Source organism: Dermacentor albipictus, chromosome 5 (genome assembly GCF_038994185.2).
Source record: "Dermacentor albipictus isolate Rhodes 1998 colony chromosome 5, USDA_Dalb.pri_finalv2, whole genome shotgun sequence".
NCBI classification, from domain to species: domain Eukaryota; kingdom Metazoa; phylum Arthropoda; class Arachnida; order Ixodida; family Ixodidae; genus Dermacentor; species Dermacentor albipictus.
Window position 1 is genome coordinate 110625333 of NC_091825.1, and position 25019 is coordinate 110650351.

A 25019-nucleotide genomic window follows, 5' to 3' on the forward strand; every position below is an offset into this window, starting at 1 on the left:
AGCCTGATATCGGCGCTTTGCAAGCAGAATTAGGCCAAAAGCTTTCCGAACAAGTAAACAGCTAACAGTCCTGGCAACTTCTATTGTCAAACTGAATAAAATATCCAAAGTAGCACAAAGCCTGCACTGTATGAGGCACGACAACCAGACGTTATTCGCGATTTGTGCGATGGGCTCTCGATGACTTTATTGACGCCGTTGGACTTGCTACCGAGTGCTATCAGGTACAAGTTGCTTGAGCACCATACACGCAATATTGACGCTTGGGCCTGTTGCCGTACATTCTAGAGTCGAGAAAACCAAAGAAAAAGAATGATATGCAAGATCTGGCAATCGACTATTCCCCCGTTTCATGCATGTTTGTCAATATTCTAATTCTTTTGAAGTAGCTGCAATGCGGCGTTATCGACGGTCTAAGTGGTTCCTTTTGTAAATGAAGCGCACAGGCGATAACAATCAGAGGGAGATACAGACTACGAAAGGTACATACGTAGATTTTGTTGTATCTGCACGAAACTAGCTTTCGTGTTTATATTTCATCTTGAAGTTATGCCGTGCAGCGACCCAAGGCAATTAAAAGAGAGAGAGAGAGAGAGAGGTATTGCTTAATTTTATCATTGCACATGCTTTCGCAATGTTTATCACCTGTGTACACAAAACAAGCTGCCTCACGCATCGGAAATGGCAGCAGTACGTATCTATGTTCAGCCTAATTGTTCACAAGACGTACAAAATGCAACAAACATGCAAACATCACTAATTGAATACATCCAACGTGAAACTGTTAGTCATGACCTTCGCAGCATCCGGATCGGGAATCGGTATGTGGCCATGAGCGTGCGCATCCTCGTCGTCTTTTGCGAGATCGTTCCAGTTTCCCGGACCAACGAATACGTGGTCAGGGTGGTTTGCAGAGTCTTCCTTACCTTCGCTCGCTGTACGCGACTCTGCTTCATCCGTTGAAGTTGTGGCGTCGTCCCTTCGCTGAACTGACGTGCCATTGTGCGAAGTTGGCGAGGCGTCAGTATCGGCGATGCCACTCAAATGCGATCCGTTCATCCTGTCTTCGACTTCTCCCGTTGTCGGCAATGAGGATACCTTGACGTGACGCACGTGACTGCTGTGTGTCGAGTGGTGCTGTCGGTCGGGCGGACTCGAAGTTGCGCGGCTTATCCCGAAACCAAACGCACCGTGGATGTGCGCCGCATCATTTTCCTCCGTAAAGGGTTCTTCATTGTCTAGTGGGTCACGCTCTGTACTGCCGTGGGCTTCGCTGGTCGTCGCTTGTGTCACTTCCGGGGTCTGCCGGCGTTTTCCAGAAGCCGTTTCGCTTGAATTAGGGTTTTCATGTGGCACCGAACCAGTATCAATAGGATTTGCTTCATCCTTCGAAGAAGCAGTCGTTGCGGCTCCTTTGCTTTGTTTGTAGTTGGAGACCTCGGCGCTTGAACTTACGTTGTCTGTGCGCATCGTCGTGAATGTCACTCCCATGGCGGTCTGCAGGTCTTCTCGAGCAGGAATGCGTGTGCTATAGGAATGCACCTCTTTAGAGGATACTGTCCTAGCCTGGATACTGGAGCTTGGGAAGGGTGGTGGATCCTGGTTGACCGTTCGTACTGAGCGTGGTATTTTGTTCACGGAAGTCATAGGCGAGGGTATCTCGTGAGGCAATGGTGCCTCTTCGGCGCCCGGCGCAGCAATAGCATCAGCCTTGTTCAACTTATCACTCGCTGTAGTACGTTCTTCTCGGCTGCTATACGTCGATACAAATTTATAGCGTGCTACCGAGTGCTTCAATCGGGTCTTCGAGAGTTCACGATCTTTGGAGTTCCAGATAGAAGTGTAAGACGTATGTGCCGGTCTTCCATTTAGTTTCTTCAGTGACGTACTGGCAGTGGAAGTCACACCAGCACTTACGGGACTATAGTTTCTCGATGCGTATTTGCGAAGGTTAGAAGTACGAGAGATGGGTTGTCGCGTATTGACGTCGGGTAGCGTAGACTTAGTCTCGCTACGTCGAACAGTGAGTGCCTTGGGCAATTCTTAAAGAAAGCAAACAGTGCATGTGATGGTAAACTTTCACACGGTGCCACTCAATCAAAGCACACAAGGTGGCCATTTTCATCGAACGTGCATATACCTTTCACATACGAGAGGTTCAGCTCCTGTGTTGCGCACAACTGTCCATAGACTAAAAATTTTAGAACTGGTTATGCGAAGCTCTGAGGAAATACTAAAAATTTCCATATTTGCTTTTGTCGCTTAGACAGAACAAATGTAAGCTTTGTTGTTTAGTAGACATAACAACTGTTGGTCGCATAAACACCAGCGGTATTTCATGTGAACTGGAAAACTGGAGCAGATGATGGGAAATGTTTCCGCAACGTTCTGGTTTGTAAATTTTTTTACGCTTATGAAACCGGAGCTATGGTTTGCGCGAAGGAATCCTTGAAACCCAGTGGAACAAGAATGCATAGCGTGGCGGTAAATGGCCTTTTATCTTTGTCGGGAGCCTTATTCCTCTACGCATACATACAAAGCCATGTGCTTTATCTTCTCGTCGCGATATCTTGTAATATATTCAATTCAATTATATTTTTCTTTTTTATTTCGGACAGCCATTGTCAAGGAATCGGGGACTAATGGCATCATCCATGCCTGACGTGGTCCCGGGCAGCAGTTGATTCTCATGTGGTACAGAGCAAGAAAATGTCAAAGTGGCATACATCACAGGAATACGTTTTTCTCAAGAGTATGTAATGCTGCGGTGAGAAATGTGGAAATAAATGACATTCGAAGTGGCACACACCGACAGCGACATGCACAGCAGTGACATAGCTGCACAAGTGAGAGACATGTTTTTGCTAATGTTGAATTCCAATGGTAGATCTAGATCAAGTTTTTCTGTTCTCTATGGAGCAATCCTTTTCCAATGGCAGAATGAGAGCGTGAGTTTTGTGTTCCAATGGCAGATTGGGAGCAGCCACCGATTCCAGATTGCTCTGCAGAGGAAAAATATTTGCTCCACCGAAATCGGCAGATTTGACCGGAAGTCCGCGTGACGTATTTCCTTCACCCGCCTCTGCCTCCTGCCACGGCCGCCTATTTCTGGTCGCGGGCAGCTATGGGCGACATCGAATCCATGGACGCTACGTCACGCCGCGCGTTTTTGTTCCTGCTCCTGGATAGCGACAGCTCCGACTCGGGCATTATAAGTTCCCAAGACTAGTGACGATTCTTCCGACACGAAAGGAAAACAAACGCAGAGAATGCCGGGATGATCCAGGTGGTAGTGGTGATGAGGCCTACCCGATCCACCTCTAGTCTAGCGCCCTCTCGCTTGATTTCCCTGTACTAAGCGCACCCGCGGGAGCGCACGCATTCCAATTGCAGATTTGACGAGAGCGTTCTCAGTCGGAGCGACGCACTCCGTTCGTGATCCGGCCGAGCGCTCGCAATCTGCCACGGGAATTCAACAGAAGATGCACGCAGAAGCAGGCAAAGGCACATAAATGTGAGCATAAGAACAAGTTACACCAGAAACCATTTCTAAGTTTGCATACATAAGAATAAAAAGTTTCAAAACATTTTGAAACCTTGGAGTCTTGACAGCATGGCCTAGGATAAATGTAAACGGCACCTTCAGAAAGAGGGCGACGGCATACTCTATCAACTGTGGTACATATCTGCGATGCAATAGGAGGAGTAACAAAATGTAATGTTCTAAAGTTGAAAACGTCTTCTTTTACAAACCTACATGTTATGTTTTCATGGGGTTCATTACATCAAGCTGAGTGTTGAACAAGTAGGAATGTGAGGTGTTCATAACTTTTCCTGCTAAATTGCTGGCTGATCTCTGCTGCAATTTTGCACAGATGTACCATTTTGTATGAAGTTTAATACCACGTTATCGGGCGTTACCCACCCATTTCCGTCCGCAATGAATTCGAAGCTGGTGTCGTCAGCGGCAACGCCAACCAAAAGATATCGCTTCCACTGCGATGAAACAGCGGCTCCACCTGCCACAAGTACGGCGCTCATCGCGTTCTCGCCAAAACCATGACTGCCCGTGATGAATGGGGCTACCAATCCATTGCAGTGGAATCGAAACTTCTTTAGTGGCGTAACCGCAGAAAACGCCCACTTCGGATATTTTCGCGGACGAAAATGGTAAGTAATGCCCAATCACCTGGTACTAGACTAAACGGCACGCAAAAAAAATGGTACCTCCGGGCTTTCTTTGACTCGATATGAACCAGTTGTTCAGCGGTAAGGTTCGTGTATACCAGGCTTACGATAGCGCTGCACCATTCAGTATGCCATGACGTGTAAACGCGTATTTGTGAAGAACATCAAGGAACACTCGCTGCGAGGAGTAATCACTGCTCCCGGATACCTCTATATTCTTTTTCCAGTGCTAGCGGCGCCATTTACGTGCATCCTTCACGTCACCTGACACATCTTGTCCGTAAAGTAAGGCAAGCTCCCCGAGCCATGTTAGCGGGTGATTTGGAACATCATGTGCAGTAACACCTGTCCATTTAGCAAACACTTGCGGTGAACACTGTGTTCGGCTGAAGTAGTGAGTGAAGTGTGCCGGTGGAAATGTTGTTTAACAGTATTGCATGTTTTCGTTTATTCTCGTTGTATGTAGAATTCGGTAGATTGGACGCATAGACAAGTGCTCGCATCGTTGAACAGTTGCGTCTGTACAAACACCGCGGTATGCTAACTGTCGTATATTCTTTTACGTTTAATGTGAGCTCAACGTGACAAAATTAGGCGACTATACCGTGGTGCAGCTGTACCAAGGTTGGCTCGAAACTATATGCTACTTATTTGAAACCATTTTAGTACGATAGGAATTTCGTTACAGTTGGCCTTTTAACGTGCACCACAATCGCGGTACAACCGGAAGCATTATTATTAGGTATTTCTGCGTCCCGCCTACAATGGCCTGCGCTCATGCCGCTGTCGAGAGTCGAACCCACAATCCTCGCTGAGCAGCGGAACGGCACAGCCACTGAGACCTTGCTCAGGCTATGCGCGCTGCATGCGGGTGCCACCTAGAAGTTTAAGGTGTCGCCGCGTTCCACACTGCGGTGCTGCGTTCACGCATACCTTTGGCGACGACCGGTTCGATTTCGCGTAGGTGCCTCCGCGTGCGGACGTTGCTCATGTCGCGGAAGACGGCGAAGAGCAGGAAGATCGCGATGACGACCGTGCCGGCAGCGAGCGCGAACACTAGCACCGACGCTAGCACGGTGCCTTTAGTCGGGCGGTCGCCCTGGAAAACCAACGAGACGGCGTCCATCGCACTGGCCGCAAGGTAGACTTCTTCTTCTCCTTCTTCTTCGTGTTCCCAAGCAATGGTCTCTGGCGCTTTTATGGAGAATGGCCGAGAAGCATGTGGTTGGTTCTGACATTTTTTAATGAATAGTATCCTAACGAAATTTGAAACAAAATAATAAAATATGATTACGCATAGTTACGAGTGAGATATTTGAAATATTGCAAGGAGGTGAAGAATCTCCAGGTATTTAAATAATCTTTAGAATACTCTGGGCGCATACCGAGAAACAGCCTGGGTCGCTATAACGTAAAACTATTCCAAACTTTTCTATTCCAATTCTCCTATCAGCCCTCCACAATTGGTAAAAAACTTTTTTCGACCCCCCCCCCACTTCACCTGTCTGTCACGCGACGTCACGAAAACCACGATACCTCCCCATCTGATATGAAGTGTATACACTGATTATGCATGATTTGACAGAAAAAGGAAAAACAGTTATTTCTGATTCGACCCCTTTCGCCATTAGCCCTCGGCTATTGGTAAAAAGTTTTCGGGCTGCACCCACTTCCCCTGCCTGTCACGCTACGTCACAAAACTGCAAGAACTCACTGCGTCAAAGTGACGTGTGCGCGATAAAGATGCATTAATATGCCGAACAAAACTGAATTTTCTTCGGAATAACCGCGGCTGCCCCGTTCCAAATGCAATAGAAGATGGATGTCGCCGATCGCTCAGACGCTGGCTACTCGCACCAGCCGGAGAGCATGGGTGTATTTGCGTATAATAAATCTTCTTGCGTAGCCGTGTAAAGTTTTCGAGCACTTTCGGCACGTTTACCCCCTCATTCTGCCAACTCTTCTTTGCTGAGGGTCCATTTTAGCGTCATTCTTGAGCTTCCGTAGCATGCCGCCGCGATTTTCGACCAGCCACCGCAAGCTGAGTAAAGGAAAGCCGACCAATCGTAGACGCCGGCACCCCCCTCTTCATACGGTTATCGACTTTCAGTGCAGTGGCTCGGCCCCATCGAATCCCTCTCCACTTGAGCGTTCTCCTCGCCTCTTGTCAGCCAATTAGATACGACAAGCCGCTCACTGTAGGCAATGTTATTCGTTTCTCAAGCAAACAAAAGTGACTTCCTATGAACGAGGAGGGCGTTTGATTGGTCTGTTCAGACAACCCTGCGGGTGACCGCCCGGTGCTTGCGTTGGTGGTTACGCAAATTTGACGTCAGGAGATTGGAATAGAAACATATTGGAATAGTTTTACGTTATAGGGCCCCTGATATCGCCGCCTTCCAAGTTGTGCTTTTCTTATGGTTGTTGTTCTCGTAATCTCAAACATTTATAATTGCTGTAGCGATACAACTCTACCAACAGCTAGCCCACCATTTACATCCTTTTAAATACGTGTTTGTTTGTTCATTACTATAGTACTTCTACTTCAGCAACATGGAGAGGCCGGTGGCAAAGTCACAATTTACACAATTTACAATTTCATATTCTTACAATTCACGTCAACGTCAACATCCATGTCTATGTGACGTCTATGTGGACGTCAATGTCACACTTTTACGGAACGGCGTTGCAGACAAATCATGGCAACAAAACAATGTTTGCTGTCTCTAAAAAAATTGAATATTTTTAGCTGTAATACCACACCACCGTTTTCCTTTGAAGGTTACTTCCGCGTTTCATTTCACTACTGATATGAAGAACGCTGAAAAGAGAACATTTATTCCATCTCTGCGGTCATATTTAATTTATCTGTACGATTGACTCGTGGGGTTTAACGTTCTAATGAAAACGCGGGGTGCTATGAGATATACCAGGTCAGGATTCATTTGTACTGTCTGCTGTTTTGTTTAGAGAGCGCGAGCGTCTTTTGCATTCCGCCACCATTGAAATGCGGCTGCCTCTGCCGGCAATGGAAGCCATGACCTTGTGCTCGGCACTGCGATGGGCACACGGTCACTAATAATCACAACCCGCAGAGTGATAAATATTCCACTTGACTCTTTATTCCGTCAAAATATTTGCGCTGCTCGTCTGTTCATATTCATGTATGAGCACGAGTGCGACCGGACATATGGTGGCCAAAGAGTGCTAAGAAATTTTATATTGCAGTCGATGGCACTGTCAACGACAAGAGGTATTTGTGACAAAGATACTCGCTGTAATTTGCATAAAATGCGCTGCATATGAATTAAAACTGTGAGAATGACACGTGATGGGGGCCATGAACATAAAAGGTAATATATGAAGGGTGATTCACGAAAAGACGTCAGTGCTAGTAGCACTATTGCCTAACCACAACGTTTAAACGCAAGGGTCTAGAGGCACGTGCTATACAAAGCGGTATTGTCGCGGCAACTAAAGCCCCTTAAGCTTCGTAAAGTAGTGCCACGCTTTGAAAAATGCCGCCTCCTCCTCGCGCGCTCTGGTCGAGGCCGACGCCGCGTCGCTGTTGGCCTAATAGCATCACGTGGTCCCTCGCGCCGTGCATCACCGCCATTTTTGCTCGAGAAGCGTCTACGAAGTGGCGAGGAGCTCATGTTGGCGCGGTTGCTACGCTCGAGCAGTGTAGGCGGCGCCACGGTCGAGGAGGGAGCGTGAAAGAGAGGAGAAATGAGGAGGAGTGAAGGCGGAGGAGGAGAGTGTCACTACTTCACGAAGTTTAAGGGGCTTTAGCGGCAACAGCCTCAAGTGAGGGAATGTGCTGAGATCTGCTGGGCTGGTAATCTGCAATGTGCAAAGTCTAATACTGATTTAATGTAAAAAAATGGTTCTGAACCAAGGGACATCGCTGGATGAAAAGGAATGTGCTGTCTGTAGGTTAAAACAAAGTACTTTTTACGTGTACGTTAGGCTTCCTGACATTCTATCAAAACATCCAGGACTGTCATCCTCTCACCCCAAATACCACAGATTGAAGAATTACCACCAGTCAGCAAAACATTATGAGTACCATATGTATATCCTATTCTGAGTCGAAAGAATAGGAACTGCAGTTCGTCGTCTTTTTGTAATCGAGGGCTAAAATGCTACCTGCGTCTTGATAACGTCGAGTTTATTAAGGGTTTCACTGTCACACCTACGTTGCCAATAGCCCCTCAGTTTCCTGCATATGTAAGTCTTCAAATCTATGGTGGAGGTGGGATTCTAGGTATTGTTATTATGCATGACATGGTCAGAAAGCACATTACCCCTGACACCTCTGTGGCCGGGTACCCAGCATATTAAGACGTGTTGATGAGATCAGGTCAAATAACTTATTTCGATCCATTTAGTTACCGGTAGAGGAGCTGCACTAAATGCTGCCGTAGACATTTTGACGAAGTCATAGTCCCCTTTTTTCTTTGCACAGCAGAAGCAGCGGACGCATTGCATTTCTTACAAAAAACTTGTGTAAGACAAAAAACTGTAATGGAGTAAAGAGAAACGTTGTATAGGCCCACACAAATGTCTTCACGAGCATAGCAAAGAAAACAAGCTGATAATGATCCGTTTCAGTTCATGTGTTCGGTTGTCACAATATACGTATGAGTACAGTGCTACCACACATGCTAATTACCTCTATGCTTATGTTGAATACTTTTGAATTTCGTGGTATGTGCTGGTAAACAGGTCAAATCGAGTCATTTCATACATATTCAGAAGCGATGAAAGCATGAATTCAAACTTTGTTTGCCTGTGTTTAAACGAGCAGTGGGCATTTCCCAAGCTTCACGACATCTAGCTGAACGATAATGTTTTTTTTTTTCGTAATTGGGCGAATTAGGCATGCTATATATAATATGTTGGGCCTCTAGTTTAAACTTAATACTTAAGCGATAATTGTATAAATCATGGAAGTTAATGATTCCACTTTCTCTAAAGCAATTGGAAGTTGGTGCTCCATCATGTGCATTATATATGACATGAGTAAATTTCTATTATAAAAGAAGAATGAGTTGCACACTTGTGTGTGACACAGTTTCCTATACTAAATATCAGTAATTTATGTGGGAGTAAACAAGAAGGGCATTATACAGTAATATTTTGAAGTTTTTTGGAAGAACATGCTTTAAGCGAATGAAAACTCACCAGTACATTTAGCTAGTTTTGATGAAGTGTCTTCTGTACGAGATTGCCACGACATGTGAGCGCAAAGAACCACATCAAGATAACTAAAGCGATCAATTATTCCTATCTGGCGCAGGCTTAGTATTATATAGGCATGCTCGGGAAGCTGTTTATTTCTCGACCGGAATATACCTGACTTTGTTTTTGTTTTATTTATACGCACAGAGTTATAGTTTGATCACTTCTGGAGCTCATCTATTGTACAGCTCTCTAGAATCTCGTAAATGACAGTTACAGCAAATAAAGTACATATGTCGTCAGTGTACACTACAAACTTAGCTGTTCGGTTAATGCAAACAATGCCGTTAACGCAAATATTAAAAAGTGAAGGTCCGAGTGTGCTTCCCTGTGGAACACCACAGGTTATTGGTTCTGTTGCGTAAGATGCGTTGTTCATTTGGACAACCAGTCGGCAGTTGTGTACGTATGATACAAAAAGCGAAACAGCCTGGTCTCGCATATCGTAATAGTGGAGTATCTTTATGAACGCAGCGTGATCAGAAAGGTCGAAAGCTTGAAAAAGACTACGAATACACCAAGGACAAAAGATGCATTTTAAAATTCGATGAGCAAATATTACTTTTGTACTAGTAGACCCACTTCTGTTGATTTCGTTTTTCGAAATCCTCATTTGTATGGTGTGAAAAAGTAGCATGAACCAACAAACTTTAATAGCCTCGCCTGCGCAATCTTTAGAGCGGTTTAGAAAACACTGGAAGAATAGAGATGAGACTGGGTAGTTTTCCAAGGCATTCCAATCCCCTATTAAATTGTACGCGAATAATCCAGAAGATTGGTTAAAAGGGTAAACAAAAACCCGGGGCACTTCGGCGACCAAATAAAGATTTAAAAGAAAAGAAGACGTTTCGGCTCCCACACGGGAGCCTTGTTCACAGGTAAAATTTTACCTGTGAACAAGGCTCCCGTGTGGGAACCGAAACGTCTTCTTTTCTTTTAAATCTTTATTTGGTCGGCGAAGTGCCCCGGGTTTTTGTTTATCCTTTTAACCATGTTTCATCCCGACCAGACGGGCTTCCGTCAAACACTGAACTTCAATCCAGAAGATTGATAGAGATCAGTAAATATATACTTTTTCATCTTTTGCAGAAACATTAAAGTTTTAATTACGCTCAATGAATCTGTATATAATTGATGATTAAATTTTAGCTGCTTAATGTGTCTTGCGGCCACCAACGCAGCATAGGCTTGTGCCATGAAAATGCTTGTTTGGACAGATAGTAGCATAAGAAACTCCAACATGCGACTTTGATGCATTTGTATAAAGTTCAGGACAAGAGTACTTCCCTAGAAGTTCCTGAAAGTGCATGCGAATGTGCATATCAGGAGCATGATTCGTGGCTTCTACAAAGGATGTGTCACATTCGACAAATTGCCCCTGCCATGGGGGTTGAGCCATTAGCTTCGCTTGAGCCATTAGGCAATGTTCGAGAATTCCCCAAGTTTCTGAACCGCATTGAAACAAGCTCCTTTACTAAAGGTCGATTATAGAATAGTGCAGGAAACGTCATATCGGTAATGGATGTGCAACAAGGATGTTGTGTATTAGACCCTTTGAGGAAATATGTGAAACTTCTCTATGTTCTTTCGCCTGTGAAGGAACCGACCATTCAATTCAATGTATAGATTTTTAATAGAGCTTGTTCAGAAGGCACCTGTGGCCAGGCGGAAATCTAGATGGTTGACGGGATTCAGTACGTTTAAGGCACGCGGTGCGGCAGAGTGATTATACCACGGCTCCAAAATCCTAACGTGATCGAACAAGGCTGTTGTACAGGCTGAATAAGCACTTCCTGTCACTATCCTATGTATTGTGAGACAAAATTTTAAGTAAGTTAATTTTTAGGCATTTCGCCGTGAGATATTTGATGTGTGGAATGAGTCAGTTTTGCATCAAGCACGATGCCTCAAGACTTGTGCTCGTTGTTCACAGGTGTCTGTTTCCCGCACAGTTTGATACTGGGATCTGCAACCAGAATTCAATTTTACACCGAAGCTGTCTGTGGCTAGGATACCGCAATTTCTTCGTGGCGTAATATCGACAGAAAATTATCATCACCTATGACTTATACCCCTAAATGCAATGGCTCATACCCCCGAGGCTACAAGCACTCGGCAAAGTGAAGCGAACAGTGCATGTATTCTTTCGAATCACGCATAGAACAAACAGAACAGCATACGTTTTAGTAAAAAACATGCTCAAAACAAGTATCCAAACCACGCAATTGGTGATAAGGCGCCACTGCGCTTACATGGAATACGAAGCACGTAGCGCTCCCCGCATACGCTTCCCGTTAAATGTTACTGCTGTACAAGCAGCCGCGGTGACGGCAGCTTGACTGTAGCATACGAAGCACAGGATGACGCAACTACATTTTCGTGACTGTGCTATGGGAAGGCCACGTATAGTGAGTACTCCTGAAGAGCAGCGTGCATGCGAGGCGCGGTGAATTTCTCTTCTCACATGTTCCACTCTATGTAGGTGCACGAAGTAGCGGCGCAAGCCAAGTCGCAGGCCGTCGAAACGTCTTAGCTTAATCATAGGGTAAAGCACATGTGAATGTCGCCGCCTGAATAATTTCAAGCTACTTAGCGATGGGTACTCGTTCTAGTTGTTATTTACTGCTTCGCTGTTCAACAACCTTCACATCGTGGATTAGACACTGTTTTCTAGTAAAAAGAGCAAAATACCCTTTCTGGGAATAAGTTTAAACTCGTTTTCATCTGCCGGCTGATACAATTTGTTCAAGCCCGGTACATGATTTGAAGCTTATGTGTTCATTGTATATGTAGACGGAATAAAAAAATGGTTGTGGTAATGAAGCACGGAGCGTGTTAATCTTCATGACGAAAAGCATGCAGCTCAGCACGCCTCCCTGAGGCACAGCAGTTTCTTGCGTAATTGGACTGGACAACACTTCGCCTATTTCGACGCTAAAGGTATGATCGTCAAGGTAGCTCTCTACTACGTTCAGCATGTTTCCCGCAAACGCCCATAGCCGAGAGCTCCCGAAAGATTCCGTAACGGGACGTTGTGTCGTACGCCTTTTGATTAGCGAGAGATACTGAAAGAAGAATTGTTTACGTACGAATGAATCACGAATGTTTGCTTCGATGCGCACGAATGGTCGGTTGTAGGCCGGCATTCTCTGAAACCACACTGATAAGGATCAAGAATTTTGATAGCCTCTAGGAATAAGACGGCTGTTTATCATTTTCTCGAAAAGCCTGCAAAGGTAGTTTGTAAGCGCTATTGGACGGTAACTTGTCAGCGATAAATAATCTTTACTCTCCTTCAAAAGTGGGATAACAATAGGTTATTTCCATTTGGATGGAATATATCCTGCAGTCCAGATAGTATTGAAAAGTGCCAGTAACGTGAATTATGTGGCGAAGTGGAGCTGCTCTATCGTGTCGTACATGGTTCTATATCAGGTCCACCTGCAGAGCTCGGTCGTGCGGTCAATAAAGCTCTAAGCTCGGCAACGCTAAATCAAAGCTCATAAGGTTCATTTGGGCTGCATTTACGGTTGACTGGCTTACGCACTTCTTTTTCTTTGTATTTTATAAACGACTAATAATATGAGATTGAGCTATACACAAAAGTGTCATACTGGTCTTCAAGCTTTTTTCTTCCGTCATCCACCAGGGGGGTAGGGGTTTAATTAGCCGCCCCTTAAGCCTCCTTACCCAGTTTCGTACTTTTGCCTCCTGTGTGTACGAATTGATGCCAGAGAGGAACCACTTCCACCTTGCCCTCTTGGCTTGCCGTCGCGTTTTCCATCCGTGTGATTTGCTGTTTGAATCCGATCAAATTTTCATCAGTTGGGGATGGATGAAGTACGAACATCATGCTACATTTTGTTTCTTCCGCGCCTTCTCGCAGTCGTCATTCCACCAAGAGACCCGCCTTTTTATGCATGAGCTACCACTTGATAGTGGAATGCATTTGTTTACTGCGTCAATGATGAAAGAGGTAAAATACGCTACTGCGTCGTCTATACTTAAATCGGTGATAAAATCTTGCGATCAGTAAGTTGATTCTTTAAAATGATCCCGATCAGCTAATGCTAGTTTCCACCGAGGTGAATGTGGAGGACATTCGTGTTGCTGCATTACGTTTACTTTACAAGAAAGTCGTCTCTTCCGTAAGAACTTCATTTTCGCACTCTAAGTAAAGAAGAGCTGCAGAGCCAATCAGTAGGTCTATACGATAGTATGAGTTGTGCAAGGTATTGTAATAGGTGTATTTCTATTTATTAAACAGGCATGTATTGAAGGTTACAAGGAAGTTTTCTATAAGTCGGCTTCTCCCTTCGCAAATGGCGTTTGCCCCGAGAGCCCTGCGGGCATTAAAGCCACACGTACTAATGAAAGGTTCTGGGAGCTGGTCTGTGAGGCTGTAGAATTCTGTTTTGGTGAGTTGGTAGTTTAGTGGTGCATAAACATAACTTACGCTTACCAGCTTGTCGAACAGAATAGCTCGTACAGAAACAGCTTCAAAGGACGCCTGGAGTGCTGCATGTTGACGAGCAACGGACACTACCGGACGAGGCAATACCGTCATCATGGCCTTTTCCGAAGATGGCATATCGCCGAAGGAAATTTGTTCGATGGGAACATAGACGAGTTTCCTGGAAACACACACTTTAGGCTGATATTCATATAGCAGTTCGTTTACGTCATTGCGGTTGTGAATGAGCCCATAACATTTCAACACCTCATTTGCGTCACCATAAGAATTTTTATAGAAAAGTGTATTGCGTGTCAAGTAGGAATTCAATCTATCTTCAAGGATCCTTGTCTAGACCTTTGACCTCTTGTTCTTCTTTCTTACGGTCAAATGAACCGCGGCACTCCTTCGGCAGCAAAGGCGCCGAAGTTGTGTCCATTGCCTTCTAGGAGGGACTGGATGCTCGTTAGCGTTTGAGACATGGCTTGGAAAGAAGAGGCCTTGTGGCCCGGTTGCTGAGCTCTATCGCTGAGTGGGCTGAGCAGATTTAGCTAATTCCATTACGGGGTCGTGGACCGCTGTCGACGGCTCACTTGGCATGGGTCAGACAAATGACGGTGCCCCTTGACGCGCGGCATCATCATAAGTGGTGCCGTGATATACCGAGCACCTTTTAAAGGTTCCATTAAACGTGATGTTCTCTTTTTTCTTTTGTCCAGTTTGCACAGAATAGCGAACACGGTGCGTGGTCACTGTCGAAGTTCACACAGTGGCCTGTGTCAGCACAGTTGTCCGAGCGGTGTCTTTGGGCGCCACATTTCACACAGGTGAGTTGGTCACAGCAGCTCCTCGAACCGTGGCCATACTTTTGACATAGGAAACATCGTCGAGGATTTTGAGTGTAGAGTCTGGCGGTTACCGTAGTATATCCTGTTTTGCTATTCCGTGGAAGAACGCTAGATGCAAGCGCCAGTATGACATGTTTAGTGGGAATTTCCTTTGCTGCCAAAACGGATGTTGATGAGCTGCACATTGGTCCCACTTTATTCCTTCCAGCCACCAAGGAGCTCGGTTTCGCTCAGCTCAATGAGATCAGCTTCAGATATTACTCGGTGCGTGCTATTATTGAATTGATTGGGTGCTACAGCAATCAGATATTTATGAATTCCACAAGACTGGTTACCTTCTGGTTGTAGCTAACCTCGAGGAGTTCACTGACCATTTGTCATCTCATATCCTGTGCCAAGGGTGTCAATCAAAGACTTCGCAACAACAAAAGGAAAAATGTTTCTAGCTGACATTTCAGTTTTCTCGCTTTGTACAACAAGAAAGTGGGGAAACCTGTCTCTCGGGCGGGTGAAAAAGTTCAAGAATTCATAGAGGTGTCCCTTCTTCTGAAGGTTACGATAAGGAAATGATGGAAATGATGGGGTACCCATACTCATTTACATTGTTTCGGTAGCAGTAGCAGCCACCCACCACGGAGTTCAACTAGTAGACGCAGCAGGGCTTGACATGTAAACAGGCATGCCTCAGTCGTAGATTCTTACTAAACCCAATATACTATACCCAAGACTCGCTACACTACAGAATGTTAACCCAAGCCATCTACGAAAAGAAAGAAGTCACTGGAGTGAAAAGACGACAAAAAGGCAAAAATAGGACAGCAAAACATCAGAGAGTGCGATGGAAAAATGCTACCAGCCGGTTTCCCTCAGTCGGGTCGTTCTTGGGGTGCCGTCTACGAGAAGCGGATGCCATATAACTATGTTAGCTCCACCGAGGGGCCACAAAGATCCAAGCGCCCAGCATCGACTCAACCCCAACGAACCCCTTTTCCCCGGACACGGCTAAGCTGCGCACGGCTACGTGCGGGAGGGTGCAACCCCCTTGTGCTCGGGTCCGTGGTGTCGCCACACACCAAACGCCTGCTGACGCAGACGCCCCTGCGGAATTGAATGGACATATAATGAGTGCGAAGCACGTTTCCTTCAGATATCCGCAAAGCTGCGCGACTCTTCCTATTTAAGAGATATTTATTAGTCGTCTACATAGAACGCAACAAAAAAAGTATAGATACTCCATTCGAGCTGTCTAAGTATGCATAACCATACCAAAAACCTCAGTTGGCCCACCCCGCATCGACTCAACCCCAAGGAACCCATTTTCCTCGGACACGGCTAAGTCGCGCACGGCTACGTGCGGGAGGGTCCAACCTCCATGTGCTCGGGTCCGTGATGTCACAACACACAAAACGCCTGCTGACGAGGACGCCCCTGTGGGATGGGACGGATATAGAGTGAGTGCAAGACATGTTTCCTTCAGATGTCCTCTAACCCGAGCGAGCCTTGCTATAAATTACCTTCTACTGTGCTCCAACGTTTCTATTATGCAAGGTGCCGAAGCCATGAAACGACTTATGGCAGATCGAGACATGGTAGGCCTTGTGATAGACCTTGCGGTGCAGGCCCTGCCAAAATTCTAGAGCGTTGCGGGAAAGGCCATTCAAGTCTTGCAACGTCGTAATGACTTCATTATACTATATTTCTGGCTGTCTTGCTGCGAATGGCACAATCCGGAGATTGTGAGGCTTGCGACGACCCTTTTTGCAGCTCTAGTGCCCCAATATTTCGAATTTTCCCTCACATAACGAATTATTAGAAAGAAAGCCTTAACTTTCGGGACAGGCCCCTTTTTGTGGACGGCGCAGTAACCATTAATAAGACCCGCGTGAAATTTTATATCTCCATTTATGGCAAGCAAATAAATCATTAGGCAAGTGAGACGAGCTCTAGGTTGTGCGATATACCAACAAGTTTATTTATTAGCTATCTCCACAGAAAGTGTTCAGAAACTCCACTGGAGTTGCGTAAGTATGCGTAAATATACCCCCAAACCTCAGCTGGCCCAGCCACTAATTTGAAGTTGGCCCACCACCAAATTTCGAGTTGACCCACGCCCAAATTTCAGTTGAGCCTCTAAGGTGACTGTTTGGGTACGTTGGTAGGACATGAATGCAGCTTTTTGCGCACAAGACGAGGACGAAGAAGAGGCTGAGACATACGAACGCAGACTTGCAACATCGTTTTATTTTGAAGCAAGTGACCCCATATATAGCAGAATTTATGACACACCACGTGTGCCCCACCCGCAGAAGTTGGGCCACACCACATTTAAAGTTGGTCTAGCTCCACTATAGTCTTCCCCATGCATATTCTATGGAGCCCTGTGTACTCGTAAGGGTATTTTCTCTGATCAATTTTATATTTTTTGTATAAATTGTTCCTTATCGCTTTAAAGCTACCAATAATCTACATATACTCTATTATGGCGAATAAATGTCTTCGCAAATTAGGCATTTTTGTGCATTTACAAGACATTACCTCTTTCGCGTGACAGACCGAGATTGGCGGGGTACCCGCCAATGAATGCTTACCAATCAAAACATTATTCCATCGCGTCCAGTCTACTCTCGCGGAAGAAACGCCTACCAGAAAATTTTGAAAGGGAGCGCCAAAGCCGTGCGATAAACACAGGCAAACTAAGAAATTACGCGCGTAATGACGAAGTGATAAATAATGTAATCAGCTTTTGCCTGAGTCAGTATGCAGTTAATAGTCAGATAATTAAGGCCTGAAACAGTGCGTTTATTCCAATAAATATCTGAGTATATCACCTATAAAAGTTGGCCTCAAAAGCAGTTCTGGTAGCGATTGTACCAGTAGGAAAAATCATGCTCCATTCTCCCTCCGCTCTTCTTTTCTCGTGTTTTTCACCACACAATTCAGTCCATTTTTAACTCAAACGCGTAAAGCTATCGGCGATGATAGGCACCTAAATGGGACGTCATGAGCTGTGGCCTTTACTACGTTTCTCTACAAAATTATCGTGCGCGTTGTTGTTCCTTTTAGTCATCACCGTGAAATTATGAGCGGTGGAAGCCGTGGTGTCCTGTAAACTTAGCGACGGCGTATCAACGCTAAAATGACGTCGCGCACTAGTATCCGCGACGTAACTTCGCGAACGTATCAAAAACGATGTCGTAGGAAAATAGTTTTCCAACTTTCGCGTAAGCGGTGTAGTGGCGAAGCGTTCTCTCCTAATGGCTTCGCGTTTTGTAACATTGCGCCGAACCATCGTGCTTGAAGTAGGAACGCTGACATCACGATGTTCAGAGCTGTTAGCCTTCTGGGGATCAATGGTTATTACGATGACCGGCTGTTGCTTGACCAATGGAGAGACGCGGTTATCATAATCTCGTCGTGGCATATTAAGCGCTGTTGAGCGCTCTTTCTTGCGCAGCATTTCATTCGCCTCGCTATGGGCGATCGCCGTAGTGCGACTGTGTCTTTGCAACGTAGCAGTGCCATTTGTTCGTGAGGTAATAATGACAGGGCTGCTTTTTGCATGTGGCGTTAGTTCCTGTGGCGAGCTTGACGAACCTTCAAGCGTGACACGCGCACTCTGTTTCGTCATAAAAGTAGCTTCACTTCTGTAGCTCCTTGGACGGCGTCCATCATCAGGACTAGCCCAGCTAATGGTCACATGCCCGGTCGTTTCGTATCCACTACTAGCCTGACCTATGGTCGCCGTTGACGCGTTGCTTCCCATCGAACCAACGGGCCCTTCCAAAGACGCATTTCTGTGGGCCACCTGGGAATTCACTGGGTGCCATGGCGTGACCACCAAACCATTGTATTTGCCTAAACTGTGCCGTTGCGTCCGGTGGCCGTTAGATCGTGTTGGTGTTGACGTTTTTGCAGGCGCCGTCGCGTTCCTCGTCTTTGGACGACTTGCGCGTGGGCGTACCTTGGATATCACTGGTACGGGGGCCGTGGGTGAGAGATTAGGCGGCCGAGCCACGGTGCGGTTCGCAGCGTAGGAGCTGCGCGTGCGTGCTCGATTTGCTGGCACGGACATCTGAAGCTCCCTGCGTTTCTCAGGAACGACAGAGCCTATTTCAGACCAGTCCCACTCGCTGCGTATATAAGTCGTCCCGTCATCGAGATCAATCCCGAGGGTCCTTGCCGGTGCTTCGTCGGAATTTCGCTCTGTCGTGGGATTACTCCTGGGCAATTCTGCTTCACTTGTGTCTTCGATGAAAGAATACGCCTCCCTGGCAATCTTATCGAAATCGTCCTCTTGGACAGTTGTCCTGGTGCCGGATACTTGTGCCTCCGATCCATCGCTGCTTTTATCTCTCGTGATTGGTGCTATTTTCCCGTCTGTACCGTCCCTGATGCCATCTTCGTCGCCAACTCGAACGGTACTCCCAGGATCAAGTAGTCCATCGTCCCAGTTTCCTTCTGATGCCTCGTAAGAGTGGTGCAGCCCTGCTTCGCTGGTTCCCGGAGTATGCGAAAGTGATTCACTTCCCTTGTTCAGGAATTCGGCCTCCTGAAGACTATCTTTGCTGGTGAAGATTGCTGGTGTGACACTAAACATCTTATTCTGGGTTGACATATTTGGTAGTTCCGTGTCTTCTTCGTCGATTATAGAAGAAATATCGGCGTCTCCAACGGTACCGTACGTAATCTCCAGCGCAGTTGTCGTGGAACTGCTTTCCTCTTTCAAATCTGCGTCGTTCCTGTACGGCTGCGCTTCACCGCCGCCTTTTGCGTATATAGACACATCCATTGGTGTGACGTAGGATCCGGTAATTTGGTTACCCCCATAGGTGGCGACATCCTGTGACACACTATGTGTGACGTCGTCTGGTTTGTATGTGGGAACTTGTACTGATCCTGTATTCCCCTCGTCGCGAAAGATTGGCTCACGGCGATCAGGAGCTCCGCTTTCGATCTCCGCAGGCAAATGAGCGATGCCTGGTTCCGTTATGTATTCGCTTTGGTGCGTTGGTTGTAGTTCACCGGCACCTTCCACCCGCGGAAGCGCTGTAATTGTTCCATCTGTGATAAAAAGATCCGGCTCTTCTTCCACCCCCTCGTCTCTTTCAGCCACTACAACGTCCCCACCGTCGCCATCAGCAGGCTCATCGCGACTTTGACCGCCCCCATGGAAATCGGGTGACACGTATTCGGGGCCGCGCTTCGACACACCGTCGGTGATCGGCGTCTCTGGTTTGCTCTGATCTTCCTTTGGTGAATACACGTCGTCGGGTGTAGTGGGGGGGTACGTTCCCGGTGCTGTAGCGTCGGTATCGTACTCCAAGTCTTCTTCTTGACGGTCGTCGCCCTGTCCACGAGTGATCGCGGCCGTATCTCGGGTTACAGCTTCGTCGCGACCTTGATCTTCGTCCTCTGTATCGGCGGGCTCGTAATTGGTGCCTTGCTCCGAGACGACGCGCGTCGGGGCAAGCGATTCTGCTTCAGTGGCGCCCTCTGTGCGCAACGACGAGTCACTCGTCGCGTCGCGCAAGTCGGTCCCCACGGCGTCAGTCTCACCGGCGAACTCGTCCTCCCCCGACTCGTCCGAGCCATCTTCCTCGGCGGTCTCGTTTAAAGACGCCCGCGAGCGCGTGCGAGAATCATCGTCATCTTGAACGCTGCCGCCGGGCTCTCGGGACACGAATACATCGTTAAGTTCTGAGATAAGATCGTCCTGCTTCAATTTCTCCGCATCCTGGCTTTCTGTGGAAGGCGGAGCATCTCCCATTGCCGTTTCACTTATGTCGGCCTCCTCTTTACTCTTCCCAGCTGGGGGAACCTCAGACACTTCTTCCTCGTCGTGTCTGGGTTCTGCAAGCGGCGTTACACCTGTCTCGGCGCTGTCCGGGCGGCTTCCTCGGGACGGGTACGTCGGTTCACTCAATGTCGACCTGGGTTCATCAACAGCCGGCGGCACGGGCTGTAAGACGTCGCCTTCTGCCCCATCAAGTGGCGACGAGGAGTCGTTAACCGGTGTGTCGATAAAGGTGACCAGGGCATTTCCCTCCGCTGACGTGCTGTTTGCGTTGGATATAAGTACGGAATACCATCGCGGAGTGTATGGGCCTTTGCTTCTTGAGGAGGCGGCAGCCACATTCCCTCCTGAAACGCAAGAACGGGACAAAGGTTTACACAGTTTTCCTTGAAATATTTTGAAAGTACGCTCTGTGATGTGCCAGGAAGTGGGACCCCATATTATTTATTTAGGTACGCACATAAGTGGCAACCACAAGGAACACATTTTCAGCGTATTTTCTGTGTGCGGCCTTCACTGGCATTGGCCCTTCAACCTTGCTCTTCGCTATAGGCCACGCTGCATAACCTATCAAATTATGTTTCATAGTATTTCTCCCAAACACTACAGAGGCACAGAAATGGCAAATAAGTTCTGCGGAAGATAGCAAGGTGAAAAAAAGTTCATGAAGGCGAAAAACTGTCATCCACCCGAATTTGTAGCACGAAGCTGGAAATTGGTAGCTACAAAGTCGCCTAACATGAGCATACTGTACTTTTCTTCAACTGCGAGCCTTTCTTTCTGGGAAACCCATATGGGGTTCCTTTCTAACTTCGTGCAACGAATTCGGGTGGATGAAAATTTTCCCATTTCATACACTATGGTATACACTTCGGCCTTGTTAAACGAAATGTGGTTATCGTGAATTGTAAACTGAACACGCCGACGTCGCGCGACGTCACATTCCGGTACTTCCGGCATATTCAAAAAAAAAAGATACGTACACTGGAACGAGGGAAAACACGGGGAATGCGGGAGATTGAAATTAAAGATGATGAGCAATGCGAGAACAAGTTGAGAGCAGAAGCCAACGTTTCGGCAAGTACACTTGTCTTTTTCCGGGTGACATATGCTCGCCTCAGTAGAGTAAATAGAAGTAGGGTTCTCCTAAAGGTTCTTCTTTTCGATTCTACACCTTCGCCGCTAACATCCCCTCGGGAGTTACCTCGCCAACCCGCCTTACCGTCTCTCCCTTTCTGAAGAACCGTACCTATATATACTGTGCCCAGGTAAGCATATGTCGCCTTGAAAACGGCAAGTCTACTTGTCGAAACATTGGCTCCTGCTCTCACCTTCTTAATGTGTTGCTCATACACTGGAACGGCCTTTCATATTATTGCCACTCTAGCGAGAATATGACACATACAATAAACACATTTGCCCTATTTAAGATATTTACTGCACAAAGCTTTTACAGGACGCCGATGCTGATACTTTGTCGACTAACACCTAACACAGTGGACTAACATCTAACACAGCGAAGCACTGCCTTTGTGAGAAGGACTCGTACTGGCACGCTGCGAACCTCGCTTCATTTGGCCTTCAAAAGTGGACCATAATTTTCGCAATATATCATCATTACGACAGTTACTATAACTATGCTGTGTGAAATAGTTTTTAGTTCTGAGCTTGGCTAAACTAAATCTATACTGCAAAACTAAATAATAGGTTTTACAAAATTACGCCCTACAAAAAGGGCATACTCATTGTGCCTAAATGACCCCTCACCAGGCCCCGTAGCAAATATTGTTTATACGTTGGAGGTTGTTACGCGCCCTCTGTAAGAAAAAATTTCCTCTCCTTTATCTGTACAGCACAAATAGATGTTGCATGGTTCCTTCTATATTTAATGTTTGCAGACCACGTACGCACTACTACCAATGCTTCGATAAAGCCGTTTTATTTTTTTCGAGGCTAACGCGCTGTAGTAAATGACTACTATCGTTCATGCTAGCCTGTTCCCAATGGTAGCCCAGTTAATACTATGTCATATGTTCCACGTAATGTCCTGGCGAAGTAAGAGCTCCAACAGCAAGTGGCTTTGGTGTAGCGCTGCTAAGCTAGGGGTCGCGGCATCTAAGCCCGCCCACGGCGGCCGCATTTCTATGGGGGCGAAAGGCAAAAAACGCCCGTGTCCCACGCGTTGGGGTCACGTTAAAGATTCCCAGGCGGTCGAAGTTAATTCGGAGTCCAACACTGTACGCAGTGCCTCATAATCAAATCGTGGTTTAGTACGTAAAATTTCAGAATTCAATTCCTGCGGCAAGCTAACGACTCTTCCCCGAATTCGCGTCCCAGAACAACGACGATGCTGTAGGCCTCGCGACGGGGGACTGGCTGCCCGTGCCGTCGTAAAACTTGCCTCTGCCAAGTAGCGGAGGGGCTGTACTGCGCCGCCCGGGATTGACGCCGGTGTTCCAGCCTCCGAAGACCGCGAAGAGGACGAATCCGGTAACGGCCACGGCGCCCACCACCAGGGCGACGACGAATAAAGTTGTTACGAAGGTGCTCCGGTGCGAACGACTTCCACCACGGAAGATCAACGATGAGCTTTCCATCACCGAGGCGAGCGTTGCGACGAATGTTGTTGCATCAAACCATGGCGCGCGGAGGGGGTACCCTAGCATATCAAACGCGAGCGCAGCGCATGATAGTGATGGCTGCTCGCGTGGAAGACGACGTAGAGGTGCAGTTCAATAATTAATTGACTTAAACTTGTTGCTCGAGATAGATATTCATACCTAACTGCATGTAATGGAATCCGCGAACACCTAACAGATAATACAAGATATTACAGCTCTCGTCAGCTGCAAGAATGTTCGCCGTAAATGTTACATTTTCATAGCTTCTTTCCTTCTTTTTCCTTTTTTGCAGGCAGAAAGATATCTTCTTCGAATGCCGAAATCAGCCACATAAAAGGTAACATTATTATGTTAGGTGCAGCACACACGGATGCAAGGAGAAGAAAAAGAACAGACAAGCCATGACGTGTGAGTGGTGCTTCCTCTATGTTACAAATGTAAGGAAATTGAATCAAGAGACTAGTACTTTTTATCATGCAGACAATATTCTCTCCATAGAAAGACATCACTCGAAGCTTCACACTGCGAGATTTGATTAGGGATAAGTATACCAGTATTATTATTATTTGGGGCCTCGACACTAAGCTATAGTCACAGAGACGTTTGTTCCGCAGTATTTGATTATTTAAGTGAAATAAAACGATTACCTGCATGTTAATTATTCTATCCTTATTCTAAACAAAAATCAACATTATTTCCACCAAAATTGGTTTCTCTAAATTCTTTACTAACATTATTTCTCCTTAATTGTACCCTCTCTTTCATTCACCTTTCAGTTGGACTGCTCGCTCGCATACTAGTCTACTTATTGCAACATATCCTGTTTTGTATTTCTCTTATTTTGCGTTTTCGTTTTCAAATGAGGATTTCTTTTAACTACTTCCTGCCACCCGATTCATGACCTATGCCCCTTAGTGGGTGCGAGCCACGACAGCATCATCAGCAGCATCATTGGTGAAGGAGGCGCTTTACGAAGGAAAACAAAGGGCAGTCTTTAATTGACTTGCTTCAATTGTGCAGCGATCACCATAAATGCCTGTCAACCGATACCAAAGTGGAAAAGTGAAGGAACGCCGCGAAATAAGAGCAGGAAAACCATCAGCCTTGATCTACACCAACAACTGCAGCTTGAATAGCAGCGTCCGCTCCGCTCAGACCGCAACATGCACCGTGGTACGCACACGCAGGTGCTAAGTGTGAACGCTAGCGTGTTTGCCCACAACACTCATGCGAGCAGTGGGGACACTGCCCTGTCTACGCTACAGTACCGATTGGGTGGAGCGTGAGGGGGTCGTCCACTTGGCTTCGGCGTTCTTTTTCGTTTTTCTGCACTTAACACACTGCACATCTCTCGCGTCTCTGGAGGCCCATTGAAAGGCCCCTCACCAGGCCCCATTGCAAAATTTTGGTTACACATAGGAGGCTGTAGAAACACCGTCTGGGAAGCATTTTTCCAAAATATTCTTTTTTCCAATTGTTTCAATGTTGGAGGAGATAGAAGAAATTTGTTGCTTTGTTACCACGCCGGCCAGCGGGCGAACGTCACTGCCAACAGAGAGACTCCCTCCCTCTGCCACTGGTAGCGTGCCGATGTCGTGTTCCTGCATGGCCTTCTCCCATACCAGAGCGTAGGTACGCACCACGACGTATATCGCGACGTACAGCGGCGAGGTACGTACCGACCCTCTTTTCTTCCTTCTCTTCCATTTCTATAGCGGTGGTGCCCCTTCCACATTGGATCATGAGTCATGGTGAGTGACGAAACACGCGCTGCGAGGGGGCGTTTGTGCGTGTGACCGTTACTCCCCGATTGGACGAGGTGTGCTCGAGTGCATGGAAGGGGTGCGGCGGTAGGATTGGAATTTCACTTG

The 25019-nt window shown here is 46.7% G+C and overlaps 2 protein-coding genes and 1 long non-coding RNA gene across 3 annotated transcripts; 1 reads left to right on the forward strand and 2 right to left on the reverse strand.

Moving 5' to 3' along the window:
- Positions 1-599: 599 nt before the first annotated feature.
- On the reverse strand, positions 600-5342 carry LOC135920228 (platelet binding protein GspB-like). Its single transcript, XM_070538748.1, has 2 exons — positions 5122-5342; positions 600-2042 (listed from the first exon to the last, which is right to left on the reverse strand). The coding sequence occupies exons 1-2, from the start codon at positions 5312-5314 to the stop codon at positions 757-759; spliced, it is 1479 nt and encodes a 492-aa protein (XP_070394849.1). The 5' UTR covers positions 5315-5342; the 3' UTR covers positions 600-756.
- Positions 5225-20667, forward strand: LOC135920225 (uncharacterized). The gene is made up of 3 exons (XR_011514581.1): positions 5225-5329; positions 14605-14712; positions 20542-20667. It is a non-coding gene; the product is annotated as an uncharacterized lncRNA (long non-coding RNA).
- Positions 17102-23174, reverse strand: LOC135920242 (serine-rich adhesin for platelets-like). The gene is made up of 2 exons (XM_065454416.2): positions 22929-23174; positions 17102-20874 (listed from the first exon to the last, which is right to left on the reverse strand). The coding sequence occupies exons 1-2, from the start codon at positions 23122-23124 to the stop codon at positions 17732-17734; spliced, it is 3339 nt and encodes a 1112-aa protein (XP_065310488.2). The 5' UTR covers positions 23125-23174; the 3' UTR covers positions 17102-17731.
- Positions 23175-25019: the final 1845 nt, after the last annotated feature.